Genomic DNA, 17,536 nt, shown 5'->3' on the forward strand with positions numbered 1-17,536 from the left:
AACCGTAACATTGGTTGTGGTAAGAAAACTCTGAAGATGTATCACAGGACATTTGTGTGATATCAGCAATCCGGGTACATGCAGCATTTCTTGTCTGCCCATGGTGGCTATGACTTTCCTGCTTACCATAAGGTTCTGTATTACTACTGATGTAACATCTCAGTCTCCTCCTCCGAGGTCCTGGTGAGCAGTATTCCTGACCCTCATAGCTCCCACCTTCCAGCTTTTCTTAGTCTATGTCTCCATGTTCTGTATTGTGTTATCACTCGTCTCTGCTTTATCTAGTGGTTACTACTCACCTGGGCAGTTACCTGTAGGAATCTCCTCCTTACATCGCTCATCGCCCCTCACATATGTCTCTGGGGCAGGAATATTCTTCACATCTTCATCCTGATACACAAACTGAGAGACAAATATTGTAAGAAGTCACCAGACGAAGGAGAAGTCACAGAGGAGGATCTAGATAATAAAAAATAACCAGTAACTATCATGACAACCAAATATGACCAGACAGGAGGAGATATCTGAGGCACATAGCTGCAGGTCTCCACCATTTTGTTTACTTACTGCAAAAAACAGTCTCCAGTTTTCTCGTAAACAACAAAATGTAACTCTTTAATTGTTCCAGCAAAAGCAAACTGGAGTCAGGCATGTTGAGACTATATATGGACACAGGATTTTAAGGATTTTACAATAAAAAAAGCTAAGATGCTAAGATGAAGCCTTCTCTCCATCTACCTGATGATCCTGTGGGACATATTTCTCCTCTGAACAATCCTGTGGTAGAAGAAGAGGACTGGGACATCTCTCCGGTGATGTTCTCTTACTGGATCTACCTGTAGGAAACATCCAGAGACTGAATTCCTTCTTTCCATACAGATAATGAAAGGACGTGTGGATTTAGTCCTGTCTATTACCTGCTGATGTGAGGGGCTGGTGGTCCTCCATCATGACGTCCTTGTACACATCTTTGTGTCCTTCTAAATACTCCCACTCCTCCATGGAGAAATAGACAGCCACATCCTGACACCTTATAGGAACCTGACACACACAATGATCCCGTCATCACCCAGATCCCTTCATAGCGTTACTGTATAATGTCCCAGCATTCCCAGCAGTGTCACCTCTCCAGTCAGCAGCTCCATCATCTTGTGGGTGACTTCTAGGATCTTCTGCTCATTGATGTCATCATGTATCAGGGGGTGAGGTGGAGGAGCCGGGATTGGGCTCAGGGTTCTCCCCCGTCCTTCATACACAGGGGCCTGACAGCGCCCACTAGAGGTCTTCTTCACTACTGTGTAATCCTGGTTATGGAGAGACACATTGATAAATCTCCCTCCATACATTTCCAGAATCTCTCACCTCTCCAGTCCTATCATCTGTTATTCCCATAGATAATGATGTCATGTGACCTCATCACAATCTCTCACCTCTCCAGTAATATAGAAGAGAATCTCTAGGGTGAGCTGGAAGATTCTCTCCACCCTCGTGTCTCTCTCCATTGTCTGATCCTGAATAGAAAGAGTATAAAGTAAAAACATTGATGTATCATGTAAAAAACACAATTGTTAAAAACACTTAGGAGATCCTGATGGTTAGTGATGGATTTTGGCTCTTGTACGGATTAGAATGTGAGTTTCTCTATGACGGAGATGAAATCGGTGTAACATCCTGACATCTAGTAGAGAACTTCATGAATTAGTGTTAGGACCCATTTCAGACGACTGGAAACCATGACCCATATGTGACATTTCCCGGCACTACTGCGGCTCCTCTGAGATGAAGTTACAGTATGATGGTGATTATGATGCTGGGAGTCCCCTCTCCTCACATGACGCTGTGCATGGACCCGCAGTGGTTCTGGTACTGACAGCATTATATATCACTACCCTGGTGCCAGGTTATTACAGATGTGGATGCGCTGGGATTGTAGGTTCCTGAGATAAATATGAATTTCCACATTGGTGATAACCCAGCGATTCCTATGTCCTGTCACCTGGAGATTTCTCCTCTCCCACCAATAATAGAGGCGCTGGTGATGCCCGGGTGATGGAGTCACAATGTAGGAGAGAACTTCATCCATCTAGGGCTCAGCCAGAGGATTCCTAAATGTTACCAAATGTTGTAGAACAGAGATTTTGGGTGCAGATGTCTGAGGGGACATGGAATTGTTATTTTTCCCCAAGGATAAGGAGACGGAATTTGTTCCTGGGTGAAAGGAGTTTCACCAAGTTTGCTTTTTATCCTTTGTGCACAGAACAGGTTATAATAATCTTATAGGTGGGAACATTCTGCATCTCTTTCCCATTGTGTGCAGATATCCTTGGTGCTCCCTGAGGAACACGAAGGGCATTTTTTCCCTGGAATTTTGCAACTTAGTTGGCTAACTATGTGAGATCTTTAAAGGACATCTAGCATTAGTTTACTGATGGTAGATGTATCCTAATAAGAAATTCCTAAGGAATGAGGTTCCCCAAGACTTATACGCAGCAATTGTGGCAACATAAAGTTATAAACAATTATGCTAATTAGCCTCGGGAGCTCCGGCTATATCACCGGAGAACCTCAGAGAACCTCAGAGGGATCTGCCCGAGGGGTCATAGTATAAGGGGTTCACGATGTGACAAGGGGCTGGGTGGCACAAAGTCCCGGTATGATACAAGTCCCGCTCGGTTTTATTAGGACGGAGGCAGCAAATAAAATTAAAATAGGAGAGCTCTGGTGATGTAAGGCTAATTAGCATTTTAAAACAAGTTTTTTAAAAATAAATTAAACAATTAAATAAAGTAAAAGTTCCCTAAACACCATCATTCCTTATACACATCTGTGCAATAAATCAGGAACATTATTGTAACTTACTTGAGATTGTGATACCTTTTAATGGCAAAGTGAAATATGAAAGATGCTTTCAAGCTTTGGGGACTGCAACAGTCCCTTCATCAGGTATGATATCAGGCTAACACGGTAAAAAAAAACGTTATTTTTATAAAATGCCCATATACATCTCCGTATACAGACGGGATTAATGAGAAATGTCCCCCAGTAATCCTGACAGACACCGGTGACTACACACCTACCTCCACCTGCAGAGCTGTGCTCCAGATATATATGTGACAGGACCTGTGATGATGTCATAGTCATGTGACCAGCCCTCTGTGTTGGTGGAGTCAGGATCCTGGCTTCACTGAAGGAGAAGCTATAGGACCTGTGATGATGTCATAGTCATGTGATTACTCATATGTGTGGGAGGAGTCAGGTTCCATGACATGTTGCTAGGGACAGGGCCATCCCTGCTTTTCATGTGAGGAGACGTTCTGACCAGTGCTGAGACTTGTGTTGTTGTGTACTATAGCAGTAAGTCCCCACGTGATGTCATAATAGACATCAAGAAACCCGCTGTGTGGTGTATCATGATACACACCTACCAACATTTGTAGCACTAAATAGGGATATAAAACGTCCACAGGAAATTGCTTTTCCTGAAGCCCCCCTTTGCCCCAACCCCATACAGAATAATTTCCCACTTTGTGCCACCCAGCCCCTTGTCACATTGTGAACCCCTTATACTATGACCCCTCGGGCAGATCCCTCTCATATTGTGGCCCTCAGCTCCAACTTATTGTTGCTTTAGAAATAAACATAAAACCCTCCTCTCCCTGTTACTCACCTCTCCCTGTTCCCGCTCTCAGCTTCAGTTTTTACAGCTCTGAAGCCAGCAGAATGACATTATCACATCACGCCGGCTCTTCTGCATGCAGCAGCAGAGGCGCAGTGCTAATGAGGGGAGCTGACTGCTCTCTTGTGTTTTCTCTGTATTCAACTCCGTCAGTGTCTGGAGGATTCCGATAGGGTTGATGTCCAGGGAAATATCTTTCACAGGCAAGGGCAGCACCTGATATCTGGTACAGGTGCGCTATGATATCCCTATATACTTTCCTGATTTTATGTTACAGCAGTGTGTAGATACTTTAGTCTGGGGAGTGTGGCATCAACCACCCTATTGTCTGGGGTGTGTAGTGTCAGTCATGCTACGTCCTGGGGCATTCGGTGGCAACCGTCATACAGTCTGGGCTATGTGGTGTTAGTCGTGCCAAAGTGTAAGAAGTGCTGCATCACTTGTGCTACTGATTGAGGCGTGCACTGTAGCTGATCTAGGGTCTGGGGCGTGTGTCGTCAGCTGTGCTATAATCTGCGGCATCAACCATGCTATTATCTGTGGTGCGCAGTGTCAGTCATGCTATGTTCTAGGCAATCAGCGGCAACCGTGATATGGTCTGAGTCGTGCGGCATCAGTCATTCCATGGTGTAAGAAGTTCTGCATCAGTTGTGCTTCACATTGAGGTGCCACCGTAGCTGTGTGTCGTCAGCTGTGCTACAATCTGGGGTGTTCATCGTCAGCCGTGCTATGGTCTGGGGCGTGTCATCAGCCGTTCTATGGTCTGCGGCGTTTGTGTCGGCAGCCGTGCTACGGTCTAGGGTGTGTCATCCACATTCTGTGGTCTAGGGCGTGTCATCAGCTGTGCTACGATTTGGGGCGTGTGTCGTAAGCTGTGCTACGATCTGGGGCGTGTGTCGTAAGCTGTGCTACGATCTGGGGCGTGTGTCGTCAGCTGTGCTACAATCTGGCGCGTGTGTCATCAGCTGTGCTACAGTCTGGGGCGTGTCATCAGCTGTGCTATGGTCTGTGCCGTGTGTCGTCGGCTGCGGTATGGTCTGGGGTATGCCATCAACTGTGCTATGGTCTACGGCGTGTCGTCAGCTGTGCTCCAGTCTGTGCCGTGTGTGTCGTCAGCTGTGCAAGGGTCTGCGGCATGTCGTCAGCTGTGCTACAGTCTGGGGCGTGTCATCAGCTGTGCTATGGTCTGTGCCGTGTGTCGTCGGCTGCGGTATGGTCTGGGGTATGCCATCAGCTGTGCTATGGTCTAGGGCGTGTCGTCAGCTGTGCTACAGTCTGGGGGGTGTCGTCAGCTGTGCTAGGGTCTGCGGCATGTCGTCAGCTGTGCTACGGTCTGGGGCATGTCAGCAGCTGTGCTACGGTCTGGGGCATGTCGTCAGCTGTGCTACAGTCTGGGGTGTGACATCAGCTGTGCTACGGTCTGGGGTGTGTTGTCAACCGTGCTACGGTCTGGAGCGTGTCATCAGCTGTGCTATCATCTGGGGCATGTGTTGTCAACTGTGCTATGGTCCCGAGTGTGTCGTCAGCTGTGCTACGGTCTGGGGTGTGACATCAGCTGTGCTACGGTCTGCGGCAGGCCGTCAGCTGTGCTACGGTCTGGGGCGTGTGTCATCAGCTGTGCTACAGTCTGGGGCGAGTCGTCAGCTGTGCTACGGTCCCGGGTGTGTCGTCAGCTGTGCTACAGTCTGGGGCGTGTCGTCAGCTATGCTATGGTCCCGGGTGTGTCGTCAGCTGTGCTACAGTCTGGGGCGTGTCATCAGCTGTGCTACGGTCCCGGGTGTGTCGTCAGCTGTGTTACAGTCTGGGGCGTGTCGTCAGCTATGCTATGGTCCCGGGTGTGTCGTCAGCTTTGCTACAGTCTGGGGCGAGTCGTCAGCTGTGCTACGGTCCCGGGTGTGTCGTCAGCTTTGCTACAGTCTGGGGCGAGTCGTCAGCTGTGCTACGGTCCCGGGTGTGTCGTCGGCTGTGCTACAGTCTGGGGCGTGTCGTCAGTTATGCTATGGTCCCGGGTGTGTCGTCAGCTGTGCTACAGTCTGGGGCGTGTCATCAGCTGTGTTATGGTCCCGGGTGTGTCGTCAGCTGTGCTACGGTCTGGGGCGCGTGCTACGGTCAGCCATTTCATGGACTTGGGTGGTATTTGTAGTTCTGGGGAGGTGATTTCTCCAGCACTATGGTGTTTGATGTTCTTACAAGTGCACGCCCTTAAAGAATGACACTGCGACCCTCAGGTAAGAAAAGATTGTACACCCCTTGTTTAGTGCATAAAACAATTTATCTACAATTTTATAGACTATTTAAAGGGAACTTGTCACCAGAGACCTCATTTTCACAAAAGACCGTTTGCAGAAGCCCATCACAGCTGCAATGCAAATATGTCTTTCTGCCTTTTCTTAGCATTTTGCATTACAATATAATTGTGTGTACCTTACACTTGCACCCTGACAAAATCCTGGGGTAGTCACAGGGGCTGGGCTGTGGTTTAGATGCATTTAAAAAAACAACATGTCTGTGCTGCTCACTCCTCAGATCTTAGCCCTCGCCTTTGTGCTCCTGTACAGCTCCACCTCCTGTCCCTTCTCAGAAGTCACAGCCTGGTGATCTGACATCAGTGTGCCAGTGTATGATTGCTCTGGCGCTCCATATTCACAGTGGGACACATTAAGAGGCTTCCATCTCTTGGTGTATCAGGGCAGGTGCCTGCGTAGCGTTTATTCTACGCCAGGCAGGGCCTATGTCTACATGTTCTGTATTATGTCTATGGAGCACATTTACTTACCTGTCCCACGATATAATGCACTCTGCTGTGTTTCACTAAGATCGTGCGCACTATTTCTTGCATGTGTCGCTTCCCCGTTTAGGTCCGACCGATTTCACCTTCTTCTTCCTGGTGCATGTAAGTGCATTGTCTTGTGACACAATTTGAAAGTTAAATCCCGCACTCATTCCAAATCAGTTGGATTGTATGACGGGAACATACTCCAATTTCTGTCGCATGAAAGCAGCGCCAAAATCCATACGCGTGCGACACAATCCCAGCGCAATCACCGGTTAAATACCAAAAACGTCGGAAAGTCCAATGAAAGTGCGCACGCCCCTATGGCTATATTCTGTATTGTGTTATCACTCGTCTCTGCTTTATCTAGTGGTTACTACTCACCTGGGCAGTTACCTGTAGGAATCTCCTCCTTACATCGCTCATCGCCCCTCACATATGTCTCTGGAGCAGTAATATTCTTCACCCTGATACACAAACAGAGACAAATATTGTAAGAAGTAACCAAAGCAATGGAGATTACAATAAAGGGGTTTGTACATAAATATCTGATCACAGAGGGGTAAATTCCCCTTGAATTTAAATTGCCCAATATTAAATATCGTATATACTCAAGTATAAGCTGAGGTACCTAACACAAAAAACTGGGAATACCTATTGACTCGAGTATAGGTCTAGGGTGGGAAATGCATTTGTCACAACCTCGAGGCCACTGGGCGGGAAGCGAGTCAGTCCCCTACCCCCCAGTATATAGGTGTCCAGCCCCCTTCCCCAGTAGATAGCTAGCCCATGCCCTCTAGTATATAATCAGCCAGTCCATGCCATCTAGTATATAGCTAGCAAGTCCATGCCCCCAGTATATAGCCGTCCCCTGCCCCCAGTATATAGCCTACCAGCCCATTCTCTCCAATATACAGCCTGCCAGTCCAGGCCCCCCGATTATATAGCCTGTCTGCCCCAAGTATACCAAGTACTTACCTTTCCCACGCCCCCTGCAGGTCTTCTTGCTCCGACTCCATCTTCAGATCCCAGTGCATGGATGGCACACACACCATGATGCATGCCGTTTGCCGCAGGGACCCAAAGGCAGAGCCAAAGCACCTGAAGCAAAAAGACCACCTGCGGGGGTCGTCGGAAAGGTAAGTACATTGTTAATTTTTTTATAGACTTGAGTATAAGATGATCCTGTAGGACATATTTCTCTTCTGAACAATCCTGTGGTAGAAGAAGAGGACTGGGACATCTCTCCGGTGATGTTCTCTTACTGGATCTACCTGTAGGAAACATCCAGAGACTGAATTCCTTCTTTCCATACAGATAATGAAAGGACGTGTGGATTTAGTCCTGTCTATTACCTGCTGATGTGAGGGGCTGGTGGTCCTCCATCATGACGTCCTTGTACACATCTTTGTGTCCTTCTAAATACTCCCACTCCTCCATGGAGAAATAGACAGCCACATCCTGACACCTTATAGGAACCTGACACACACAATGATCCCGTCATCACCCACATCCCTTCACAGGGCTACTGTATAATGACAACTATTGCGCCATAGGTGAAGCGGTAAGATGACGGTGGTAAGGGGGGAACTATAACGCCTGAATTTTATGTACTAGTATTGAGTATATGAGAGGATTTTTACCTTATGAATTAACAATTACCACAGCAGTTCATGTCTCCATGTCTCCTCATGTCCTGCTCCCAGCCATCTTACACATGACAGCTATGGCTGTGTATCTCTGAGCTTATGGTGAACATGACTGGTTAATGTTACCTGATGTAATGTGCTCATGGATGTAAGAAGTTGCCATGTTTCCTCAGGTATCTGCTCCCATCTATCTTATACCCTGCAGCTATGGCTGTGATATCTGTAATATTATACTGCTTTATGCTACATGGGAGTTTAATGTGGACCCCTGATGGGAGTCCATGTTTCCTCATGTTCCTTCTCCTCACTGTATGTGGGAAGGTAATTAGCCATATATCTGCTCCTGGTCACCTCACATACTACATACATGACTGATATGTGACCTACATACATGGCTGATATGTGAGCTATTGCTTTAAACACTGCAAAGTGCACTGATATATGTGCAGAGGTTGTATAACCTGCTAGGGCTGTTATACAATACCACAGATGAAGCGACATAATGAGTAAAGTAATGAATGGAGGATATCACCAGGGTATCAGGAGGGGGCTGGCTCCCCACACGTTACACCACCTAGCCTTGTGGCTTCTTCAGGGGTATATGATACCAAACCGTACACTCACCGGCCACTTTATTAGGTACACCTGTCTAACTGCTCGTTAACACTTAATTTCTAATCAGCCAATCACATGGCGACAACTCAATGCATTTAGGCATGTAGACATGGTCAAGACAATCTCCTGCAGTTCAAACCGAGCATCAGTATGGGGAAGAAAGGTGATGTGAGTGCCTTTGAACGTGGCATGGTTGTTGGTGCCAGAAGGGCTGGTCTGAGTATTTCAGAAACTGCTGATCTACTGGGATTTTCACGCACAACCATCTCTAGGGTTTACAGAGAATGGTCCGAAAAAGAAATAACATCCTGTGAGCGGCAGTTCTATGGGTGGAGATGCCTTGTTGATGCCAGAGGTCAGAGGAGAATGGTCAGACTGGTTCGAGCTGATAGAAAGGCAACAGTGACTCAAATCGCCACCCGTTACAACCAAGGTAGGCAGAAGAGCATCTCTGAACGCACAGTAAGTCGAACTTTGAGGCAGATGGGCTACAGCAGCAGAAGACCACACCGGGTGCCACTCCTTTCAGCTAAGAACAGGAAACTGAGGCTACAATTGGCACAAGCTCATCGAAATTGGACAGTAGAAGATTGGAAAAACGTTGCCTGGTCTGATGAGTCTTGATTTCTGCTGCGACATTCGGATGGTAGGGTCAGAATTTGGCGTCAACAACATGAAAGCATGGACTCATCCTGCCTTGTATCAACGGTTCAGGCTGGTGGTGGTGGTGTCATGGTGTGGGGAATATTTTCTTGGCACTCTTTGGGCCCCTTGGTACCAATTGAGCATCGTTGCAACGCCACAGCCTACCTGAGTATTGTTGCTGACCATGTCCATCCCTTTATGACCACAATGTACCCAACATCTGATGGCTACTTTCAGCAGGATAATGCGCCATGTCATAAAACTACAGACCCGTGAGTCTAACTACAGACCCGTGAGTCTAACTGCTGTGGTGGGGAAAATATTTGAGGGGTTTATTAGAGATGCTATCCTGGAGTATCTCACTGTGCACAACCTTATAACCCAGCGTCAGCATGGGTTTATGAGAGATCGGTCCTGTCAGACTAATCTGATTGGTTTCTACGAGGAGGTAAGTTCAAGACTGGATCTGGGGGACGCTGTAGATGTTGTATATTTGGACTTTTCAAAGGCATTTGACACCGTGCCACATAAAAGGTTGGTATATAAAATGAGACTGCTGGGAATAGGAGAAAATCTGTGTATTTGGGTAAGTAATTGGCTTAGTGATAGAAAACAGAGGGTGGTCATTTATGGCACATTCTCTGATTGGGTTGACGTTACCAGTGGAGTGCCACAGGGGTCAGTATTGGGGCCACTTCTTTTTAATATTTTTTATTAATGACCTTGTAGTGGGTTTACACAGTCAAGTTTCAATATTTGCAGATGATACTAAGCTGTGTAAAGTAATAAATACTGAGGTCGATAGTTTAGCATTACAGAGGGATTTGTGGAAGCTTGAGGGATGGGCAGAGAAATGGTTGATGAGGTTTAATGTAGATAAATGTAAAGTTATGCACTTGGGAAATGGAAACAAAAAGTATAATTATGTTCAAACGGTCAATTACTTAGTAAAACTGAAGCTGAAAAGGACTTGGGGGTATTGGTGGATGGTAAACTTAATTTTAGTGACCAGAGCCAGGCGGCTTCTGCTAATGCAAGTAAAATAATGGGATGTATCAAGAGAGGAATAGATTCTCATGATAAAGACATAGTTTTGCCCTTATACAAATCACTGGTCAGACCACACATGGAATATTGTGTACAGTTTTGGGCACCGGTGTATAAAAAGGATATAGTAGAGCTGGAACAGGTGCAGAGGAGAGCAACCAGGATTATTAGGGGAATGGGGGAACTAGAATACACTGACAGATTAAAAAATTTGGGATTATTCAGTTTAGAAAAAAGACGACTGAGGGGAGACCTCATTACAATGTACAAATACCTGAACGGACAGTACAAGGATCTCTCCAAAGATCTTTTTATACCTCGGCCTGTGACCAGGACAAGGGGGCATCCTCTACGCCTAGAGTAGAGGCGATTTTACCATCAACATAGACAAAGGTTCTTTACTGTAAGAGCAGTGAGACTATGGAACGCTCTGCCACAGGAGGTTGTTATGGCGGACTCTATGTACATGTTCAAGAGAGGCCTGGATGACTTTCTGGAGAGAAAAAATATCACGGGTTATGGGGATAAAACATTTATTTAATTCTTAAAGGTTGGACTTGATGGACTTGCGTGTCCTTCCTGCCTTATATACTATGATACTATGATACTATGATACTATACTATGATACTATGAAAGCTGGAATCATCTCAGACTGGTTTCTTGAACACGACAATGAGGTCACTGTACTCAAATGGCCTCCACAGTCACCAGATCTCAATCCAATAGAGCATCTTTGGGAGGTGGTGGAACGGGAGATTCGCATCATGGATGTGCAGCCGACAAATCTGCGGCAACTGTGTGATGCCATCATGTCAATATGGACCAAAATCTCGGAGGAGCTTCCAGCACCTTGTTGAATCTATGCCACGAAGAATTGAGGCAGTTCTGAAGGCAAAAGGGGGTCCAACCCGTTACTAGCATGGTGTACCTAATAAAGTGGCCGGTGAGTGTATACTCGTGTATAAGCCGAGTTTTTCAGCACAAAAAATGTGCTGAAAATCCTCACCTCGGCTTATACACAAATCAATAAATATGTCAATGCACTTAAAAAACCAAAAAACTTATATACTCACCCTCCGGTGGCCCCGATGCGCAGCGCTGCTCCCCTGATGTCATTGCGGCTCCTCTTCTGGCTTCCCAGCTCCTCTTCTTTCTTCTGTAACCTCATCAGGGGAGCAGCCCTGTGCCCGCCGTATACTACTGGGGGCAGGCTGGGGTGGCTGTATACTACTGGGGGCAGGTTGGGGTGGCTTTATACTACTAGGGGCTGGCTGTATACTACTGAGGGCAGGCTGTATACTACTGGGGGCAGGCTGGGGTGGCTGTATACTACTGGGGGCAGGTTGGGGCTGGCTGTATACTACTGAGGGCAGGCTGTATACTACTGAGGGCAGGCTGTATACTACTGGGGGCAGGCTGGGGTGGCTGTATACTACTGGGGGCAGGCTGGCCTGGCTGTATACTACAGGGGGCAGGCTGTATACTACAGGGGGCAGGCTGTATACTATAGGGGGCAGGCTGGCTATATACTGGGGGGGTCTGTGACCAATGCATTTCCCACCCTCGGCTTATACTCAAGTCAATATGTTTTCCCTGTTTTTGGTGGTAAAATTAGGGGTCTCGGCTTATACTCGGGTCGGCTTATACTCGAGTACATACGGTATGTTGTTGAATATGTTTCCTTAGCTGTTGGGTTGTTTGCCCAACATAGATTTTAAAACAGGGACATCGGATGGCATAAATTACATTTTGGGTTTTACAGTTGGTGTATTCTCTCAGCCTGTAATGTTTATTGTTCAAAGGATTTATGAAAGTGTCGTTGTTGGTCATAAATTGACACACATTACATTCTCCACGGGCAAATGAGCCCTTTATTAACTCAAAGATATAAAGGAGAAATATGAGAAAGAGATTATTGAAGGAAAAAGGAATAAATTCAATAGAGATGGAGAAGATTACCTTTTGAAAAGAGAGTATAAGTGGCAACATAAAGGTAACAGACGAGGGGCAAATAGATATTAAACAGATATGAAACAAATCACCTTTAAAATGATGTCCCAGGTAAAAATAGAAGTAGAAAAAATGTAAGGCAATAAAAAAAGATTTAAGGAGAGAAAAAATAGTTCAACCCCCTCCTCCCAAATTAACAAAACCAGTAATTTAAACCAACCAGCCACGCTAAGGCCTGAGGAGTGCGGCGTCAGCCATTTCCTGGTGTCACGGGTGTTCACACAACCCATAACGCTCACCCGTGCCCCTCGCGCCAGCGCCCCTCATGTGTCCCCACTCCTGAATCTCGTACCGGCTCAGTGGGCGCACGGACTCTGGTTTCAGGAAATTTAAAGGGCCAGCGCACCATTAAACTGGTGCTGGTCATTTTCCTAGGCTACTTAAACCTGCCTCTCCCATCACACCCTGTCGGATCTTTGTGCCTCACAGCCTTATAAATAGCTCCCCAGCGATTCTACTGCATTCCTGTGTCTCCAGCGTCCCTCTGTCTCCATCTGCCTGGACCTCCCGTTACTGACCCTGGATTGGACTTGACCTTGCATCTCTGCCGCCTGCCCTGACCCTGAAACAGACCCCTAGACTGTCTCCTGCTAAGGTACCTCGACCTCGGCTGCCACCGGGGGCTAGTCGCACCTGTGGAACGGGCTCTGGTGAAGACCAGGTGCCACTTAGACTCCAGTCCCAGGTGTCGGCTAGTACAACCTCCCGCGGTGGTCCAGTGGATCCAAGCATCCTGAATCCTGATAGTAAGATCCGGCCATGGATCCCGCTTCCCGGTTGGCCTGATCTGTCCACTATAGTGGTGCAGCAATCCCGGCAGATTGGCGGGATACGTGAACAGCTGGGACAAGTCACCACCATGCTGCAACAGCTGCTAACTACCCAGAAACAGCAACAGGTTCCTGAGGCTGCTCCCGTGACTTCTGCCACCCCTGTGTTCCTGTTCCCATTCCCATGTGCCTGAACCTCTTGTGACTGACCCCGGATTGGACTTGACCTTGAATCTCTGACGCCTGCCCTGACCCAAAGACTGTCTCCGGGTAAGGTACCTTGACCTTGGCTGCCACCGCGGGCTAGTCGCACCTGTGGAACACCCTGGTGATACCCTTCCGCAGCAGGTCCATCCCGCTTTGCAGCGGGCTCTGGTGCAGACCGAGTTCCAGATGTCGGCAAGTACCACCTCCTACAGTGGTCCAGTGGATCCAAATATCCCGAGTCCTGACACCTGGTCTCGGGTGGTATTTGTAGTTTCTAGGGAGGTGATTTCTCCTGCACTGTGGTGTTTGATGCTCTTACATGTGCACCCCCTAAAACAGTGATGGCTAACCTATGGCACTGGTGCCAGAGATGGCACTCGGAGACCCCTCTGTGGGCACACAGGCTGTCTCCCAGGCACAGAGTTTGCCAGATGTACACAGACATGGCATCTTCCTGCAGTCTCAGGTAGTCCAAGTTGTGCCCTGCTATTGTAAAGTGACCCATCCTGTGTTGCTTGGTCCTGTCCAAAGAGTGAAAAGGTGTTGGATTGGAGCTTAAAGATTCTGGTAGCAATAAGTTTGTTACTGCCTAAATTGCTGTGTTGGCACTTTGGGAAAAGCTAGTGTTTTTTTGAGTCTCACTTTGGGCACTCGATCTCTGAAAGGTTCACCATCACTGCCCTAAAATAATGACACTGCGACCCTCAGGTGAAAAAAAGTTGTGCTCCCCTTGTTTAATGCCACATACAATCTTAATGTCAAAATATCAGTCTATTAACATTGTATATGATTATGAGTTATTTTTTTGTGAAAATTTCCTCCTCAGTGAAAATTACTTCTCCAATTTGGTAAAAGAAGTACCATTACTCTTCCGGAAAAAAAAAAAAAAAAATTGGATGACCTCTTATTCTTGTCCATCGATTGTTTTTTGACTTTGTGAAATGACGTGACCTGTAGTTTCAACATTTCCCATTTTAGCTTTACCACGGTGTGAGGTCTTCTGATGGTCAATAAGCTTCCATTTCCGAGTAAAACTTTTCCCACAATCGGAGCATGAAAATGGCTTCTCCCCTGTGTGACTTATCACATGACGATCGAGATGTGTTTTCCGAACAAAACATTTACCACACTGTAAACATGAAAATGGCTTCTCCCCTGTGTGACTTTTCTGATGTCTAACAAGATTGTCATTGGAAGCAAAACATTTCCCACAATCTAAACATGAAAATGGCTTCTTCGCTGTGTGACTTTTTTGATGTTTTAGAAGATTTTCTTTGGTTTTAAAACATTTCCCACATTCTAAACATGGAAATGTATTTCCCTCTTTGTGAGTTCTTTGATGTTTAACAAGATGTTGTTTTTGAGTAAAACTTTTCTCACATTCCGTGCATGAAAATGGCTTCTCCCCCGTGTGAGTTCTTTGATGTCGAACAAGATTTTCGTTGGCTGTAAAACATTTCCCACAATCTGAACATGAAAATGGCTTCTCCCCTGTGTGACTGTGTTGATGTTTAATAAGATAGTATGATTGAGTAAAACTTTTCCCACATTCGGAGCATGAAAATGGAGTTTCCCCTGTGTGACGTCTTTGATGTCTTACAAGATCGGATTTTTGCTTAAAACATTTCCCACATTCTGAACATAAAAACGGCTTCTCCCCAGTGTGAATTAGTTGATGTCTGAGAAGATGGCTTGTTTGAGTAAAACATTTCCCACATTCTGAGCATATAAATAGATTTCCCCCTGTGTGAGTTCTTCGGTGTATCACAAAATCTAATTTTCGGTTAAAACATATTCCACATTCTAAACAGGAAAATTGCTTCTCCCCTTTGCGACTTCGCTGAAAATGTGTTTTTACGCGATTAAGTTTCCCTCTTTCTAAACACTTTCTCGATGATTCGGTAGAAATGACCCATTTAATTGGATAAGATGGCAGATCTTGTGTGTGAAGGTCTGAGGAAGCATCTGGGATATTGTCATGATCTTCAGATGTATCTGGTGTGATACAACCATCACCTGCTGTAACATGTGATGATATCAGATGTTCCTCTGAGCTCCTGGTGTTGTCATCTGTGAAGGATAAAACAGATTATAAAATATAACCTTATCATTGGTTGTGGTAAGAAAACTCTGAAGATCACAGGACATTTGTGTGATATCAGCAATCCGGGTACATGCAGCATTTCTTGTCTGCCCATGGTGGCTATGACTTTCCTGCTTACCATAAGGTTCTGTATTATTACTGATGTAACATCTCAGTCTCCTCCTCCGAGGTCCTGGTGAGCAGTATTCCTGACCCTCATAGCTCCCACCTTCCAGCTTTTCTTAGTCTATGGGGCACATTTACTAAGGGTCCAAACACCACATTTTCATTGGGTTTCCCGACTTTTTACCGTTTTGCCCTGAATTGCCCTGGGTTTTCGGCGATCGTATTGTGGCGCATTGGCGCCGGCTTGCATGCACAAATCAGGGGGTGTGGACGTCGGACAACCCGACTGTTTGGGACAAACAGCGGAATATAAAAACGAAATTGTGAAGCAAGATCATCACTCACATACACCAGGAAGAAGAAGGTGAACTCCGGCAGACCTCAGCGGCGAAGCGACGGATGCAGGAAATTGGGCACACGAGCTACGCGAAGCACGGAAGATCAGAATCCTCGTCGGACAACGCACGACAGGGATCGCGACAGGTAAGTAAACGTGCCCCTGTGTCTCCATGTTCTGTGTTGTGTTATCACTCATCTCTGCTTTATCTAGTGGTTACTACTCACCTGGGCAGTTACCTGTAGGAATCTCCTCCTTACATCGCTTACATGGTGATGATTTCTTACTGGATCTGCCTGTAGGAAACATCCAGAGACTGAATTCCTTCTTTCCATACAGATAATGAAAGGACGTGTGGATTTAGTCCTGTCTATTACCTGCTGATGTGAGGGGCTGGTGGTCCTCCATCATGACGTCCTTGTACACATCTTTGTGTCCTTCTAAATACTCCCGCTCCTCCATGGAGAAATAGACAGCCACATCCTGACACCTTATAGGAACCTGACACACACAATGATCCCGTCATCACCCAGATCCCTTCATAGCGTTACTGTATAATGTCCCAGCATTCCCAGCAGTGTCACCTCTCCAGTCAGCAGCTCCATCATCTTGTGGGTGACTTCTAGGATCTTCTGCTCATTGATGTCATCATGTATCAGGGGGTGAGGTGGAGGAGCCGGGATTGGGCTCAGGGTTCTCCCCCGTTCTTCATACACAGGGGCCTGACAGCGCCCACTAGAGGTCTTCTTCACTACTGTGTAATCCTGGTTATGGAGAGACACATTGATAAATCTCCCTCCATGCATTTCCAGAATCTCTCACCTCTCCAGTCCTATCATCTGTTATTCCCATAGATAATGATGTCATGTGACCTCATCACAATCTCTCACCTCTCCAGTAATATAGAAGAGAATCTCTAGGGTGAGCTGGAAGATTCTCTCCACCCTCGTGTCTCCATCCATTGTCCTGAATAAAAAGAAGATCGGACAAAGTAAAAAAAAAAATTAATAAAATACAATTAATGAAATCAATAAGAAAACACTGAGGAGATACTGATGATCAGTGATGGATTTTGGATCTTGTACGAATTAGAATGTGAGCTTAGTAGAAAACTTCATGAATTAGTGTGTTCGGGGACAATTCAGACAGAAATATTCAGGTTGGAAACCATGACCCATATGTGACATTTCCCGGCACTACTGCGGCTCCTCTGAGATGAAGTTACAGTATGATAGTGATTATGATGCTGGGAGTCCCCTCTCCTCTCCTCACATGACGCTGTGTATGAACCCGCAGTGGTTCTAGTACAGACCAACCTCCTTATGTGACCCCCGGCCAGGAGGAAACCCCAAGCCAGAGAGATGGAAGTGACTACACACCTACCTCCACCTGCAGAGCTCCAGATATATGTGACAGGACCTGTGATGATGTCATAGTCATGTGACCAGCCCCATGTGTGGGAGGAGTCAGGCTCCTGGAGAAGCTATAGGACCTGTGATGATGTAATGGCCACGTGATTAGTCACATGTGTGGGAGGAGTCAGGCTCCAGGAAGTGTTGGTAGGGGAGGGGCCGTTCTGACCAGCGCTGAGACTTGT

At 46.5% G+C, this 17,536-nt stretch overlaps 2 protein-coding genes and 1 long non-coding RNA gene across 3 annotated transcripts in view; all 3 read right to left on the reverse strand.

Moving 5' to 3' along the window:
* The window catches only part of LOC140066021 (uncharacterized), a gene marked incomplete at its 5' end in the record, with an annotated part of 94,756 nt that overhangs the window by 51,040 nt on the left and 26,180 nt on the right, over nt 1–17,536 (reverse strand). The gene's annotated exons all lie outside the window — the stretch shown is intronic.
* On the reverse strand, nt 14,103–16,436 carry LOC140065402 (uncharacterized). The gene is made up of 3 exons (XM_072113019.1): nt 16,317–16,436; nt 16,167–16,235; nt 14,103–15,463 (listed from the first exon to the last, which is right to left on the reverse strand). The coding sequence occupies exons 1-3, from the start codon at nt 16,399–16,401 to the stop codon at nt 14,298–14,300; spliced, it is 1,320 nt and encodes a 439-aa protein (XP_071969120.1). The 5' UTR covers nt 16,402–16,436; the 3' UTR covers nt 14,103–14,297.
* LOC140065453 (uncharacterized) lies at nt 16,614–17,313 on the reverse strand. The gene is made up of 3 exons (XR_011847919.1): nt 17,256–17,313; nt 16,830–16,905; nt 16,614–16,703 (listed from the first exon to the last, which is right to left on the reverse strand). It is a non-coding gene; the product is annotated as an uncharacterized lncRNA (long non-coding RNA).

This window comes from Engystomops pustulosus, chromosome 6, assembly GCF_040894005.1.
Source record: "Engystomops pustulosus chromosome 6, aEngPut4.maternal, whole genome shotgun sequence".
NCBI lineage: Eukaryota > Metazoa > Chordata > Amphibia > Anura > Leptodactylidae > Engystomops > Engystomops pustulosus.